This window comes from Gobio gobio, assembly GCF_949357685.1.
Source record: "Gobio gobio genome assembly, chromosome: 17".
Classification (NCBI taxonomy): Eukaryota; Metazoa; Chordata; class Actinopteri; order Cypriniformes; family Gobionidae; genus Gobio; species Gobio gobio.
Window position 1 is genome coordinate 44,513,274 of NC_137110.1, and position 17,390 is coordinate 44,530,663.

The 17,390-nt window shown below is 38.7% G+C and overlaps 1 protein-coding gene across 4 annotated transcripts in view; it reads left to right on the forward strand.

Annotated features, from left to right (window-relative positions):
* trak2 (trafficking protein, kinesin binding 2) overlaps nt 1–17,358 on the forward strand; it is a 44,082-nt gene extending 26,724 nt beyond the window's left edge. For 2 of the 4 annotated variants that reach the window (XM_079841911.1, XM_079841913.1), the window contains 14 exons: nt 1,525–1,581; nt 3,174–3,250; nt 3,363–3,479; nt 3,931–4,140; nt 4,216–4,294; nt 5,919–6,049; nt 7,843–7,917; nt 9,270–9,407; nt 10,223–10,302; nt 10,386–10,565; nt 10,642–10,940; nt 11,211–11,693; nt 11,776–11,875; nt 14,235–17,358. In XM_079841911.1, coding sequence (XP_079698037.1) covers nt 1,525–1,581; nt 3,174–3,250; nt 3,363–3,479; nt 3,931–4,140; nt 4,216–4,294; nt 5,919–6,049; nt 7,843–7,917; nt 9,270–9,407; nt 10,223–10,302; nt 10,386–10,565; nt 10,642–10,940; nt 11,211–11,693; nt 11,776–11,875; nt 14,235–15,009 — 2,801 coding nt within the window. In that variant the 3' untranslated portion in view covers nt 15,010–17,358. The remainder of the gene's footprint in view (nt 1–1,524; nt 1,582–3,173; nt 3,251–3,362; nt 3,480–3,930; nt 4,141–4,215; nt 4,295–5,918; nt 6,050–7,842; nt 7,918–9,269; nt 9,408–10,222; nt 10,303–10,385; nt 10,566–10,641; nt 10,941–11,210; nt 11,694–11,775; nt 11,876–14,234) is intronic. The other 2 variants (XM_079841912.1, XM_079841914.1) reach the window with 1 other exon arrangement.
* The last annotated feature ends 32 nt before the right edge of the window (nt 17,359–17,390 follow it).

Genomic DNA, 17,390 nt, shown 5'->3' on the forward strand with positions numbered 1-17,390 from the left:
CAGTTGAGTGAAGAGCCCTCAGCTCAGCATCTCACCCCAGGTAAGGACGCATGCAAAGACAAGATGGACACTACCATTCAAAAGTTTATTTTTTTGTTTATTTTTTTAAAAGAAATTAATACTTTCAACAAGGATGCATTAAATTGAGCAAAAGGGGCAGTAAAGACTTACTTTTACTTTAGTAAAGTAAAATATTTCTCTTTCAAATAAATGCGGTTCTGTTCTATTAAGAATCCTGAGAAATAATGTTGATAATAACGTTGGTAATTATCTAAATGTTTCTTGAGCAGCCACTGAGCAGTATATTAAAATGATTTCTGAAGGATCATGGGACACTGAAGACTGGAGTAATGATGCTGAAAATTCTGATTTGATCACAGGAATAAATAACATTTTAAAATATATTAATATACAAAACAGTTATTTTAAATTGCAATCATATTTCACAATATTACTGTATTTTTACTATATTTTTGATCAAATAAATGCATCCTTGGTGAGCAGAAGAGAATCTCACGGACCCCAAACTTTTGACCGGTAGTGTACACTTCCTATTGTTTTATTTACAATAATTCTTGTTATTGCTGATGTAACATGGGTTAGACATTAAGATGTTAAGAGTTAGTTTAGAGTTTGGATATTTACAAGACGTTAAATATTTACCAGTTTTGCTCACTTAGCTATAGTTTGGAGACAAATCTACTGTGTTTTGTCTCCTGTTTTATTTTTTTTAATTTATTTTTTATCTAGTTAAGTGTAGGCCATAAACCGGATAATCTTTTTAATCTGTGTTTCAATCTAAATGATCCGATGATGATTGCAGGATAATATTCTCTATATAAGTATACATTTCTATTACTGTTATAGGAGTGTTTATCATTCAACAGATAGTCTATTTGGTCGTTTAAATTACTTTTGGGTGTGAACCATGAATGTTTGTATCATCATCATGAGTACTAGCGGCAGCATTTTAATACTGTAACAGCCTATGAGAACACAATGGCAGTAGAGATTCATGAGTCTGGATGTATTAGTTGCAGATTGAACCTCGTGTGTGTGTGTGTGTGTGTGTGTGTGTGTGTGTGTGTGTGTGTGTGTGTGTGTGTGTGTGTGTGTGTGTGTGTGTGTGTGTGTGTGTGTGTGTGTGTGTGTGTGTGTGTGTGTGTGTGTGTGTGTGTGTGTGTGTGTGTGTGTGTGTGTGTGTGTGTGTGTGTGTGTGTGTGTGTGTGTGTGTGTGTGTGTGTGTGTGTGTGTGTGTGTGTGTGTGTGTGTGTATAAACCTAATAAAAATGCATTTATTTTAATTCAGGATTGCTCACAGGACAGTGACTGCTGTCAGGTGCTTCATTGTTCCTCCTCCTCCTCTCTCTATCAACCCCCCCAACCAGTGTTTCTCATTTTCACCCTCACTGGATGTTTACCAGAATTCCTCAGCGTATAATACTTCTCTCTCTCTCTTTCTTCTCTACTTCTGTCTCCCCCCCCCCCCTCTCTCTCGTTTTCATTCTCTCATTCCTTCTGCAGCATTCCTAGCTGTTGGTTCCTCTTATCCTCATAATGGCTCTAACAGTGTCTCTAAAGGTAACACACGGTCTGTCTGATGCTTTATCTGTCGATATTCCACTCATCTGTCATCTATTCTTACAGAATGCCTGTCCTTCCTAGTTCTAATAGTGCTTCTATTTTGGAGCTAGTATTTGACCTCGAACAACCAGCATGTGTTAACTGTGTTCTCTGAAACTTGCATTAAAGGGGTCATATTGTTGAAAACAGTAGATCAAACTCTTATTTAATATGTAAGCATCTCTGTTATTTACAACTCAAAACTCCCTCTCCATTCCACCTGGAACATTTATGGAAATTAAGCTGAACTATGAGTACATTAATATAAAAACACCTACTTGGAATTCATTAGTTTGTTACTCATTTAATATGCGAAGAGGTAAGCCAATAGTAGAGCTGTAACAGATCTTATTTACATGAAGCCTTAAAGGTACAGTAGTTAAATGGCGCAGCATGCAATTTATCTATCAACACTGAATGTGAAAATTTTTTGGCAAATTTTGGGCAAACCGATACCAGATGGTCGACAAAATATCTTGCTGTTGTTGCATCTGCTTGGGACAACCAGGATTCGTTGCTTATCGATTTGTTGTATCGCAGCTGGTTAGGTTCTCGCACAAATGGGAAATTAAAATGAAACCCTGTTAAATAACATTTGGTGCAACCTTGACAAGAATTATTAGTTGGCCTTAAGAAAAAAATAAAACGGCTAGAAAAGATGACCCCTTTAAAGTTCTAGTGTATATATAGGCAGTAGAGCGCAGTACATCTGTAGTGTAGAGTAAACTCACTTTAGATTTTGATCCATGTACACTACTGTTCAAAATTTTGAGAACTGATAGGATTTTTGTGCCGTTTTTTCTTTTGTTCACCAAGGTTGCATTTATTTGATCAAAAATACAGGGTAATATGGTGAAATATTTTTAGAATTTAAAATAACTGTTTTCTGTTTTCATATATTTTAAGCTATAATTTATTCCTGTGATTTAAATTGAATATTCAGCATCATTACTCATTACATTATTCAGAAATCATTCTAATATGATGATTTGCTGCTCAAAAAACATTTCTCGTTATTATTAATGTTGAAAAAAGCTGGGCTGCTTCAAATATTTGTGGAAACCGTGATACATTTTTTCTGGATGAATAGAAATCTTTGAATAGAAAGTTCAAAAGAACAGCATTTATTTGAAATAGAAATATTTTAGAACATTATAACTGTCTTTACTGTCACTTTTGATCAATTTAATGCATCCTTGCTGAATAAAAATAGTAATTTCTCTCCAAAAAAAGTGCGTAGTGCATGCAGTTAATAGTGAACCTGAAAGCATGTGTTTTTAAATAGACTTTGGGTTTGTGCATGATGTCACTGCAGTGTGTGTGTAGTGCATGTGTAGAGCTTGCCATATGGCGTGTGGGTGTTTCTACACCTTCCTATTTTGGTTTGTCTAGCGGAGAGAAAAATACCCTATTTATTTTCTATTTATTTATAGAAATATATTTACCCATGCACCGCTAGTGTAGTTACCAGTATTTGTTGGATTTCTTTTAATTCCTTAATTCTTATTTTGTTTGTCTGACTCTTTGCCTGTCTCTCTCCCTCACTGTAGTCCTCAGCGCTGAGCGGGTGGAGCAGATGACCAAGACCTACAATGACATTGACGTGGTCACACACCTCCTGGGTGAAGTGAGTGATGTGATCGGTCAGCAAACGGTGATAAAGTGCTTTGTCTAGTTTGTTTTTTGATCGTAATGACTCTTGATTGGCTGTTTGTTTGCATTGCGGTGTCGTCCTGCAGAGGGATCGCGATCTGGAATTGGCCGCTCGGATTGGTCAGTCTCTCCTGCAGAGGAACCATGTGTTGCAGGAGCGAAACGAATCTCTTGAGGAGCAGCTAGCACAGGCTGTAGACCAGGTACAACACGCTTTGACATGTTCAAGTAGGATTTCCATGATGTGGAAAATGTGGACGGAATCTCAGAGTCCAGTCATAAAAATGGAATTTAATGTATAACGCAGAATGTCTTGAAATTTGCCAAAATTTGGATGAATGATTCTAAAGTAGGGTAATCAGACTGGTGTGTGTGAATATAAAACTGCAAAAAGACTGCTATTAAAATATGAAGTCTGTATTTTCGGTGTTAAATTGTTAATGTGTTATGCATATATTTGATTAACACGTTTCTTGACAATACATTTTATAATTTTTAAAATCATAAATTTCATAGGGCCCTATTATTGAAAAAAATGTATTCATGTGATTTAGATGTGATTTTTATGGAACTCAGAAAAATAATAAGGAAACAAGTGTCATATATAGGCTACAGTTTCACAGCAGCTTTAAGAGCATAAACTCTCTCTTTCAGGTTCATCAGCTTCAGCATGTGTTGGCGAAGAAGGATGAACTCCTCCGGATGGTCGCGAGCACCAGCGAGGAGAGCGAGACCGACTCCAGCTGCTCCACGCCGCTACGTCACCCCGCGCCCACAGGGGCCGCTCTCGCCCTCAGCCAGCTGGAGGTCCTACAGTCCAAACTCCAGGAGCTGGAGGAGGAGAACCTCTCGCTGAGATCAGAGGTGTGTCACGGGCTCTGCCTGATATTTCAGGAGCAGAAGGGTTTTACGAAAGCGTGACCTTTTGATGTTTCACAGGCCTGTCACCTGACGAAAGAGACCATCACTTATGAGGAGAAAGAGCAGCAGCTGGTGAACGACTGCGTTAAAGAACTGCGTGAGTATTTTCAAGCTCCAAATCAAGTTAAACCAGTCTGTATACTGTCTACATGGGCATCTTCCTTCCTCATTAATGGACTCTAAATTTGTCTGCCATTTGGAGGAAATTTCTTGTGATGCGTTCTGGGATTCCCGGAAAAATTAATGCGACTGCTTTTGGATTTGGATTTTTTTTTTTTTTGGCCAATGTGCAATTTTGCAGCCTGCAGTTTAAAACAGCCTCTGCACTCAAAGAACACCTAGCTCTCTGTGGATAAGGCTGAATATTTAGTAAATATTTGCTTAAAGGCTCTTCAGACACATATGTGAGTTTTTAAACAAATACTGTATGTCATTAAAGCAAAAACTAAAATTATGCCTACAGTTTGTCCGGTTACATTATTGCAGTGGCGTACTTTGTTTTTGAGACTTTGCATTCAAATGTGCTGAGGTTTTGTTCGGAATATACACTATATTGCCAAAAGTATTGTGCAATAAGTCCTTTTGTGAAATTTCCTCACTACTAAGTATTCCACGATCAACTTAGTGGTATTATAACAAATGTGGAAGCAATTGTGAGCAACAGCAACTCGGCCACGAAGTGGTAGGCCATGTAAAATCACAGACCTGGGGTCAAGGCACATAGTGTGCAGATAGCTACAGACCTCCAAACTTTGTGTGGCCTTCAGATTAGCTCAAGAACAGGTTTCCATGGCCGAACAACTGCATCCAAGCCTTACATCACCAAGTGCAATGCAAAGTGTCGGATGCAGTGGTGTAAAGCACACCGCCACTGGACTCTAGAGCAGTGGAGACGTCTTCTCTGTCTAGCAATCCGAGGAACAAGTCTGGGTTTGGCGGTTGCCAGGAGAACGGTACTTGACTGACTGCATTGTGCCAAGTGTAAAGTTTGGTGGAGGGATTATGGTGTGGGGGTTGTTTATCAGGGGTTGGGCTTGGCCCCTTAGTTCCAGTGAAAGGAACTCTTAATGCTTCAGCATACCAAGACATTTTGGACAATTTTATGCTCCCAACTTTGTGGGAACAGTTTGGGGATGTCCCCTTCATGTTCCAACATGACTGCGCAGTGCACAAAGCAAGGTCAATAAAGACATGGATGAGCGAGTTTGATGTGGAGGAACTTGACTGGCCTGCACAGAGTCCTGACCTCAACCCGATAGAACCTTTGGGATGAATTAGAGCGGAGACTGTGAGCCAGGCCTTCTCGTCCAACATCAGTGCCTGACCTCACAAATGCGCTTCTAGAAGAATGGTCAAAAATTCCCATAAACACACTCCTAAACCTTGTGGAAAGCCATTCCAAGAAGAGTTGAATCTGTTATAGCTGCAAAGGGTGGGCCAACTCCATATTAAACCCTATGGATTAAGAATGGGATGTCATTAAAGTTCATGTGCATGTAAAGGCAGGCGTCCCAAAACTTTTGGCAATATAGTGTATAATGCACATATAAACGATTATGTGAATCCTATTGCAACGTTTAGGGTTTATATAAACAGAACTTTTAGAATCTGAAATCAGATTGGATTCATTTGGATTGACAAAAAATTAGTGCATGGGAACATACTATTGAATGTGATGTCGGTTTATTTTGAGTTGTTTATTCAGTGTGTTTGTTTAACAGGTGAGTCAAACAGTCAGATGGTGTCTCTGACGGATGAGCTCTCCCAGAAGAACGAGGATTTAATGAGACATCAGGAGGAGATCGCCCAACTCCTCACACAGATTGTAGAGCTCCAGCACAGAGTCAAAGAGGTCAGGATACATGCCACATCTACTTTTCCCTATAGGCTACATTTACACTACTGTTCAAAAGTTTGGGGTCAGCAAGATTTTTTAAAAATATTACTTTTACTCCGCAAGAATTCATAAATGGATCAAAGTGACAGACATTTATCATTTAAAAAAGATTCCCATAACTTTGTATTCATCAAAAAAATCCTGAGTATCCTGAAATGTATCACGGTTTCCACAAAAATATGAAGCAGCACAACTGTTTTCAACATTGATAGTAATAAGAGCAGCAAATCATCATATTAAAATGATTTCTGAAGGATCATGTGACACTGAAATTCAGCATTGCATCACAGGAATAAATTATATTTTACAAGATAATCAAACAGAAAACAGTACAATATTACTTTTTTTAATTATTAAATAAATGTAGACTTATTTCAAAAACACCAAAAATTGGTACCACTTTATTTTAAAGTGTGCTTGTTACATGTAGGTTACTGTAGTAATAACTAGAAATTAAATTATGCTTAATTACATGCAACTAACTAGCGCTGTGCGATATTGAAGAAAAATGCAATATCCTTGTTAAATAATGCGATGTTCAATATGCGTACGGTATTGCTTTAAGTGTGTAAAATCTATTTAAATTATATTTTTAAAAAAATATTTAAGAACTGAGAATGATACCATTTATGCGTTTCACATTCTTTCTGGGAGAAGAAAGCATCGCTACAACTTCTGAAAGTTACCAGCAGTGTTTTAGCAAAAATTAATGTCACAAATCTGACAATATAATTTTAACATCAATGTAAACAAACAAAAAATGCAATGCCAATATTTAAATACCAACAACTCTTTGCTTGACTTGGTAATATATAGTTACGTCAACCTAAAACTTAACATCAAGAACATCCAGGTAAACAAAGACACCTGAACTAGGGGTGGACGATCATTTTTATTTATCTTTATTATTAAAAATAAGAACTAAAAACAGTAGTCTTCACATTAATTAAATATACACTGATACAAAGGTTATTCAGCCAAGAGCACTGAGTTATTTTCTCTTTTTCTTTTGTTGTTTGACAGACAGCGGCAGGTTTACTGTATTAGCAGGTTTACTGTAATAGCAGGCTGTTACTAAGACCTAATGCACGGATCCTATTGACGCGCATTCGGTTTCTTTCCTCAACTGATATCTTTCACTTAAAGCATAACCGACTGTGTTTACATGAATACTCATCAAGACAGCCATTTTGACATAACTGTGTGTGTATTTGACAGTTTGAGTGTGTAACAAGGCACGAAACAGAACTGAAGGGATCACACGCTTTCAGAGAGGCGGCTTGTGCGCACGTTTCAGTGTGTGTGTCAGACAGCGCAAGACTGCAAGGAGTTGTTTTTTGCAAGTTATTGCGTTTAATAACTCTTTTTAATGTCAAGCAAGTCACATAAGTAACAGTTGTGTGCCCTGTCTATTCTCTGCTATATGCGTCAACCTAAAACGTACACTTTTCACAATGTTGAAGTAACCTATTAAAACCATTCAGATATTGCGTGCCGTTGCGATATGCATATTGCGATATGAACATTTGCGATATTTCGATAATTTAGATATATTGCGCAGCCCTACAACTAACCCTCAACCAAACCCTAAACCCTAATGTAGTTCATTATCATTACCCAGTATTTAAATTTATAATTACACTGTAACACAGAAACCTTATAAAGTTAACCAAAAAATCTTACAGACCCCAAACTTTTGAACGATAGTGTATGTTGATGTATAATTGTGTATGTCTTTGTTTTCTCAGTTGGCGCTAGAGAAAGAAGAGCTAAGAATTCACCTTCAAGCCTCAAAGGAAGCACAACGGCAACTCACGGCTGAGGTAAAGCCACACACACACACACACACACACACACACACACACACACACACACACACACACACTGATGTAATGAACCATAAACTCAAACAGCTCTGCATCGACAAATCTGGATTAAGACTGATCACTCTGCTTAAAAAGCCCTGGTTTACTTAAATGCAAAATTAAGGGCCTTGTTTGGATTAATCCGCTTGATTTAAGGTCTTTAAAACGTTTTAAAAAATCAGGTTTAAAGTTTTACAGCAAAGCAGCTTAGTCACTGTTACTTAGAAAAGGCAATAAACTAATTCATGCATGTGGTGTGTTAGTCTTATCATTGCACTTCAGCTGAACTTATGAAATATGACCGTAGAGGCTGGAGTGTTAGAACGCGTCACATGACAGTGTTGGTTAATAAACAATGCTGTGATAATTTCACTGGCACTATCATGGCGATAATGTCTTTAATCTCTTCGTATATCAGCATATCAAAGTCTCTCTCTCACTCTCGGTCTAATTTTTTGGGGAAATAAATTGCGATCAATGATATTACTGTATTACAACTATATTATAAGAGATATATAAGAGCATGATAATGCAAGTGCATCAAAGAGCATTTTTAATTCTTAAGAATATTCTTGTATTGGAATTAGAATGTCAAAGGTATCCTAAATAAATAAATCTAGGAATGAGAATGAGTACCAGCAATGATCGATCAAGAAAATGATGATCCGGTGACTTAAAACCAAAGAAATATATATTTTTCTCCTTTTTTTCTGATTGGTTATGGCATTTTAAGGTTGGGACGGTATGCAGTCAAGACTGGCTAAAACGTTGGTGACATTCATTCTTATGTAAACCAACAATAAGCATGTAAGCACAATGGGAATTGTCGAGGTCCTCAAAAATGATCGAAGTCATGTCCATGTATTGTACAATATAGTAATTTTCATGACAGGCCTACTCTGCTGTATTATGAGGCATACCAGCTGCCTTTCAGAATATAAACATCGGTGTGTGTGTGTGTGTGTGTGTGTGTGTGTGTGTGTGTGTGTGTGTGTGTGTGTGTGTGTGTGTGTGTGTGTGTGTGTGTGTGTGTGTGTGTGTGTGTGTGTGTGTGTGTGTGTGTGTGTGTGTGTGTGTGTGTGTGTGTGTGTGTGTGTGTGTGTGTGTGTGTGTGTGTGTGTGTGTGTGTGTGTGTGTGTGTGTGTGTGTGTGTGTGTGTGTGTGTGTGTGTGTGTGTGTGTGTGTGTGTGTGTGTGTGTGTGTGTGTGTGTGTGTGTGTGTGTGTGTGTGTGTGTGTGTGTGTGTGTGTGTGTGTGTGTGTGTGTGTGTGTGTGTGTGTGTGTGTGTGTGTGTGTGTGTGTGTGTGTTAGCTTAAGGAGCTGTCAGACAGAAATGCAGAGTGTATGGGAATGTTACACGAGTCTCAGGAGGAGATTAAGGAGCTGCGCAGTAAGAATACGCCATCTGCAGGCCTGCGCAGACACCTGTCTTATGGACTCTATCCCATGGTGAGAAACACAGATCTCTTGCTCCACACCTCTCATATCCTCTTGTTCATTTACATATGTTTTCAAATCACATCTGTTCTTATAAGACACTTATTCAGTAACCTGCACATGATGTGCATTATAATACCCATTGCAATCTGTTATATATATTTTATTTGTTTTTTTTTGTTTGCTTATTATTATTATTATTATTATTATTATTATTATTATTATTATATTAATTATATTATATATAATTTATATAATTAGTTAAAATTTCTTATTTCATTTGTTTTTTATTATTTTGTTTTGTCTTTTTCATTTTATTTAGTTTTTATTTTATTTTTTCGTTTCATTTTTTGTTTTGTTTTTTATTTTATTTTTGTTTGTTTTATTTCATTTAGTTTTTTTTTCATTGTATTTAATTTTATTTAGTTTTTTGTTTTATTTTGTTGTTTTTGTTTTGCTTTTTTATTTTATTTTGGTTTGTTTTATTTTTTTTCATTGTTTTTCATTGTATTGTTATTTTGTTTAGTTTTTTTTATTTTTAGTTTCGTTTTTTTGCTTTTTATTTTATTTCTGTTAGTTTTATTTAATTTCGTTTTGTTTTTCATTATATTTAATTTGATTTAGTTTTAGTTTTATTTTCATTTTTCTTTTGCTTTGTTTTTTATTTAGTTTTTGTTTGTTTTGTTTTATTTTATTTCATTTTGTTTTTCATTGTACTTAATTTTATTTTATTTAGCAATTTATTTCTTTTTTTTAAAAATTCATTTTTGTCTCTGTCTCTTTGGGTTAATAGGTATATAATCCTTGTTTTTTTTTTTGTCCGTCAGGATTCTTTGGCAGCTGAGATTGAAGGTACTATGAGGAAAGAGTTGAGTGTAGAAGAAGAAATCACCTTTCAGGACCAGAGGTGACACTCACTATTCTCCCTTGCACACATCGTCCATTTGGTCCTTCAGCAGTACTGAAATTTGACCGCGTCTGTCTTTGAAGGTCGACCCATAAGCGTGTGTTCCAGACGGTACGGTCTGTGAACCGGGCCGTGATGAGAGCGGCTGCCGCAGTGCCTCCGATCCCTGGCTCCGCCCGCTGCGGTGTGGTCATGACACCAGTGCCCTATCTATCACAAACACCCAACACAGAGGAAGGAGCTGAAGATGTGGACATCACCAAGTAAGTGTGACTGGAGAATGTATTTATACCCACAATGCTTTTGTGTGTTTCTGACACACGTCTGTGTGCGCTGCAGAGAGAACTCCCGTCTAGGCCAACCCGGCTCTCCCGGGGGAAACGACCTTACATCAGCCCTAAATCGTCTCTCCCTGCGGAGGCAGAACTTCATGTGTGAGCGACAGTTCTTCCAGGCAGAGAGAGACCGGAAGCTGCAGGAGTTGGTGGCTGCGGAGTCAGACGGGGGCGGGAGCGGCTGCAGTTCACCAATGGGAAGCGCCGTCTCTTCGTTCACCAACCTATCAGAATTCTCCTTTTCCTCCAGTTGTTTCAAGACATTTCTCCCTGAAAAACTGCAGATTGTTAAACCAATGGAAGGTGAGGATAGAATAGCGTGCCCAAAAAACAGCCAATTTTTTTCTGAAATCTGCATGCACGTCTTAAACAATCAGTTAAGCTAGTCAGTGTATGGATTGTGTGCATTTGGACACAGTTCTCCTTTTATGTTTAATTTAATTTTCTCTAGTCATGGTAGTTTCATACCGCTGTATAATAAACATTTAACGTAAATTAATAAATTCCCTGTCTGTATTGATCATTGTTTGTTCATAATGCTTCCTGTTAACAAATTGTTGTCTTGATCTACAGGTTCTCTGACTCTTCATCATTGGCAGCAGCTGGCTAAACCCCACCTGGCCACTATTCTAGACCCCCATCCAGGTGTAGTTACCAAAGGCTTCCGCCCTCTCCCTCAGGACAACGTTTATCACCTGAATGACCTTGAAGAAGATGAAGACCAGGCGAAACTATCGTGGGAACATAAGAGAAAAGAGGAGCCACCGCAGGCCACAAAAACAAAAGAGGAGAATGAGGAAGAGGAAGAAGGAATCACATTTCACGTGCAGTCATCGTCCACTCCGGAAGAGAAGACCGAGAGGAGGCGTGTCCAAAGCCCAGCTAATGTCCCGCCCCTTCCTGCATCCCTCAGGAATTCCCCAGTGCCCATAGCAACGGCTGTCTCCTTAGCAACTGCAGTTAACCTGACAACTTCTCCTGCTGTTAGTTCTGGAATCTCAGGATCAGCAGTTCCCCAGTTTGACCTGAATGTCAGCTCTAAAGCGCCCTCTACAGGTAAACGGCTGTCACTGCAACCACCATTTGTTCAGTTCCTGAATGATAATGCATGTTTGTTGATCACTTTTTGTTTGTTTAGCTATAAACCCTGGGAAATATCAAAGCTCCACTTTTTCCACGTACACCTTCACTACTTGCCGGATCCTGCATCCTAGTGACAGCACACAGGTTACACCCAGGTAAAACAACTACCAGCCCTAATAAACAAAGTAGTTCAAGGGTGGAAGAACAACTGTTATTATTTTTGCAGTCCTGTTTGCTGCCATAAGAAAAAATGTGCGGTTTAGTGAAGCCAGGAGTTGAGCGAGTCTGTGTTCTAAATCGCCCACTATACCCTCATTCACTATTCCCTACATTACTCCACTAACATAGTCCATGTGAAGGAGTGAATGAAAAAGAGTGAGTGAATTTGGACACTGAATGTTCCGGAAGGTCTGCCGCTTTTACATAGTTTGTGCTGCAGTAGTTATGAAAAGAGTTATCTTGAACTCTGTCATGGAAACTATGTATAAACCATAATCAAACAATTTAATAATATACGATATGATATTACGCTTTAGCCACATTGAACCAGCAGTTTGGAAAATGGATGGATGGATCCATCTTCTGGTCACAAGCGGGAACTCATTTACTACAACCATGCATTATGGGTACGGGCAGGGACGGTTCTAGGATTTCACCCTTAGGGGGGGCTTAGCCCTCACTGCTGATAACACTACTGAGTGTTATGGCTGTGTATTGCAGAATGTTGATAGCACAAATATAAAGGATAGCACAAATGTGTCCATAGCTGAATTACATTAGTTTAAATAAACCTAAAACTACAAATTTTACAGTCTTTGCAAGAAAAACATTTCTGGGATACAGCTGAATTGTGGGCACAGAAACACTAGAAATGTTCAGTCTACAGTATTTCCCACAGATTAGAACCCAATTTGTGGTGGCGGGCGGGCGGGGGTTGAGGGGGGTTGGTGATTGGCACAAATATCGGTTTCGATCTTGATTCAGTATCAATTCATATAGCATACTGGTACATATAAGGGAAAATAAGTTTGCCTTTTTAGCACCATTTTAAACTGTTCTTGGGTTAAATTATATTTGCTTGCATTCATTAATATTCACTTGTGTGTGCTTATACAAGTATCATTAAAAAATATTAGTTATTAACGTTTTTAAATTTTCACATTTTAAAGAAATCTAGTGTTTGAGTGTTCTAGTGTATATGTCTACATTTGTATTCATAAAGCAAAACCTAAAAATAAGTAAGCAGTTATGATCTGCAATACTTTTTTGAGCAACTAGATACATGTATAATTATTAAAGAGCCATACAGGCACCTAGGTGGGTAAACCATGGCATTACAAATGAAATGTATTATTTTTCCAGCCACAAAATGACTGTAATTTGCCTCTTTGCATTGGAATTCTCTATTTTAACCTTAATTACACTAATTGTAATATAAATAAGAAAAATATTTTAATTAATTAAATGGTCATTAATGGACCATAATTATTAGTACCAGTATTAGTATTATTAGTACCTATTTAGTACCAAAAGATATCCTCAAAATATTCAATAAATATTATTAAACTAAAATATAGAACATTTATTTAATTGAAAAATAGTTAAGGTGTATGGTCACATTTGACCACCAATGAGTATGAGTGTGACCAATTCGTAAGGAATACCTGAGAGCTAAATACAAGAAAAACATTAACATTAATGTTCACAATATTGCATCTCCATCACTCTCCATAATAAAATGATACTTTAAATGTGGTTGATGTAATAATCAATGCACACTATGCTGTACTGTTTACCAAAAATGGCTGCAAATACCTGTATAGTGAAGCTGTTTTATATCCGCTTAAGCCATTCAAATGTACTGGTATTGACACAGCGCTAGAAGTATTGAGAGCTCGATGAACCACATGACCGCGCGTGCCGCCTGACGCAACTTTTTTTCAACGCCTCTGGCTTTAACTGTTATGCCACATTAGCGCCAAATGCTATTTATTGTTTGAATTTCGTTTTAAAATTTTAAAAGCTTAGACTTGAGTGACATGAGTGACACTTGCATGAGTGACAGAGAGACGGAGGGAGAGCAGGGAAAGGAAATGCAGCTGAAAGAATACGCTTCGTGTTTTGAATAACGACACGCAATATTTGGCGGCCAGTGTTGCTTCTGTGATTCCCACTTTCAATACATTTTGATAACATGATAGTTGATAGTTTTAGGGGGGGCTTGCATGACAGACAGGCTGACCCTAAAAAGGGTCTAGAACCGCCCCTGGGTACGGGTATTCTCTAGCCGTACATCGGTTGTACACTCGGTATCACGGTGCATTATAGGATTGAAAGAGTGCACTCGATAATGTCCACTATGGTTTCGGACAGCACTACGAATAGCTGTCCCCTCAAATAATGCCCTATTTAAGGGTATAGGGGGCGATTTTGGACACAGCCCAAGTTTAGTGAGCAAGTGTTGTAAGACTGATACAGATTGCTAACTCTTGTGTTTTTGTTTCTGTTCATCAGCTCTGCCTGTAGTCCTTCTTTCAGCATTAACACCCCGAGTTCTCTGCGGACCGGTCCCAGCACTCCAGTCACACCCTGCAGGTTGAGTCTGGGTGATTCTTTCCCGGTTCGCCGCCCTGCAGCGCCCCCTGGTGGTCTTGCCAAGCTCCTGCTGGAGAAAGGCATCTCTGCTCAGGGTCCCGCCGCTGTGGCGCCACCTAAAAAGCCTCTCTCTGTACGTCATCTTCCCAGCACTCCGCCAAACTCCCCGTCCCATTCCCCATGTCCCTCCCCAGTGCCCTTCGACTCCCGATCCACCTCTTCGGACAATTTCCTGGCATCCCGTCCCGCTGAGCTCTTCCTGCAAGACGTTTACGGGCTGAAAGTCGGTCGTGCTTCCCGGCCGGATCTCCTCAGCCCTGGACAATCCCCTCAAGGGCCGTCAACCAAACCGGACTGCCATGGCGTCAAGCTCGTGGAGCATCTTCGCAAGCTAGGCTTGGATAAAAAAGTGCTCCAAGGGTTGGAAGGCGATGGTGCCCATCCACAGGAATCTGCCACCTTCTTAGCAACAGGAGGCGGCAGCTTATTGGACGGGCTTAGGCGAAATCAAAGTCTACCTGTTATGGTTGGCCGCCGCAGCGCATCCGTCTCCAGTCCACCCTTTCCTGTCCCGCCCCCTCACCCTACTTCCTTGGCCCTTCCCACTCCACCCTGGGGTAACCTAAACGAACCACGCCGCACACGTAGACACGCCTCCCTTTCTCAGGCCCCGCCCCATCTGCATAATTCATAAGGATGCCATCAACCGTCTGTTCCCCTTCCTGCCACCCGTAAACAGACCAAAAGAAGCTCAAAGACATTTAACGGTTGTTTTTAAAGCACAAAAATGAAGGGAAAGTGTAAAATGAAGATTTTAAAGGCCTTATCATAGCACTCAAGAGGGAATACAGACTTCTAATACTATGTTTTTTCCTTTTATTGTTCATCTTCACCCCTTTATCCTTTTTTGCTCTCATTAACATTTCATTGCACTTCTTTTCTGTCCATTAACTCATGAGGCTGTGGAGTTGTGAGGTGGCGGATCGAGCAGGAAGGAATATGTACGTGTAGAAGGATGTTGAATGTTGGATGGAAGGAAGGAAGTGTAAAGGAATGCTATAAAGGACCGGAAATATGAAGGTTTCTGTAGGTTTGTTTCGAATTTTCTGTCACTTTGATTCGTCCTAGTGAATCATATAAAAGAGATTGAGGTGATGAACACAAAAAAGAATGGAATATGGAAGTGAAATGATTTGTTGCGTCTCCACAGCCTCATTTTAGGAGTTTGTCTTGATTCATTCAGCAGTTCCTGAGAGTTTCTGGCCAGTCTGTCCTGCGTTATAGATAGCTGAGGCCTCTTAGACATTTCGTAGAACATCTACATGCATGCATTGTCGTTTTTATTGTCTGTATTTTTGCATCATTACAGGTGTGGGTGGAAGGTCTAACCAAGATTTTGCGTCCTTCATCATTATAGTGTATATGGACATAAGCGTCTCTTATTACTTTGCACTGAATTCATTGGTTATTGGGAAGGTTTGTCACATAAGAGCACATCTGGATTGCTCAGGACATATTTGAGTTTGTTACATGTAACCTAAATGGTGTATTATTTGAAATAATATTCAGGGATTGTGTATTAAAAGGGTTACTTCACCCAAAAATTAAAATTCTGTCATTTTCTCACCCTCAAGTTGTTCCAAAACTGTATGAGTTTCTTTATTCTGCTGAACACAAAAGAAGATATTTTGAAGGATTGTTGGTAACCAAATAGTTGATGGACCCCATTGACTTCCATAGTTGGAAAGAAATACTATAGAAAGTCAATTGGGTCAATCAACGGTTTGGTTACCCATATTCTTCAAAATATCTTCTGTGTTCAGCAGAAGAAAGAAATTCATACAGGTTTGGGACAACTTGAGGGTGAGTAACTGATAACAGAATTTTTAGATTTCTGGGTGAACTATCCCTTTAAGGGAAAAGTGATCTGTTCATATGTACACTTGGAAGGCATCACTGCAGATTATAAGATGAATATGCGACTGAAACATGAATTATTATTTGATTCTTTTGATGACCGATTTCTGCTCCAGTTTCCCATCTTTATTCGAGTAGGATCAGTTTTATCCTTATATTTGATTGTCATTCTGTTTTGCATTTACATCTCTTAAATATAAAACATGCACATTTTATTCTTAGTGCATACGGAAACCTTTCTAAAGTAGCCCTAGAGATGGATTTGACACTTTGCCCATGACCTTTGACCCCTGAATGAATTCCAATTGTGCTTCCACGTCATCCTCACTTCTTTTCTCATTTTATGCACTTTTCATTTTAACCCATTAGTATTGTGTTTTTAGTATATAGGCATTACATGCGTTATCTAACAATAAGGTAAAACTAGAATATGCTAATGCGTTTATCCTGAGAGATAGCTATGATTTACTAACCCATTAGTTAGGGTTGAGATTTATATATTTCATGTTTTTGGTGGAGTTTGAGAAGGGACTCATGATTCAAAGGCCTTTTTGGGTTTAAACCAAAATTATGTCTTTTTTGCCTGAATTGTCATTTTATAAGCTAAAACTTGTGTTTTTGTGTTTGTGGTAAACTGACCTTTTGTGCTTTTGTAGTAAACCATGACAGCACAGGGAAAAGCATCAGTTTGCTGTTCCTGGTGAGACATTTAGTGAGCTTTTTTCAGTTAACAAAAACACAAGCTAATCCAAACGTGATTCGCGTTTCGGATAACATCACAACATACAACAGACTAATACCAGCATGCTTGCTGCATATATACATCACTAGCTTTATCTCTAATCCGAGCTGAAGTATATGGTACTAAACGCATGATTTGATTTAAGTATCAAAGTGTCCTTATTTACATCCTGCTTCTGATGTCATCAAGCTCTCTGCTGCCATTCAGGTCAAAGGGTAATGCTTGAAGATGATGCCATAAGTTGTGACATCAAGCACCAAGTGATTTCTTTTGTGCTGTTGACCTAGTAACCACAGCCTTGGTGTGTTTTCCTATGTGTTTAGCTGTCAGAACCCTGTATCAGCATCATGTTGGTTTTTTTTATAATAAAACAAACAAAATCGACTTTTGTGTCCCTGACATTTCATCCCAAGGAG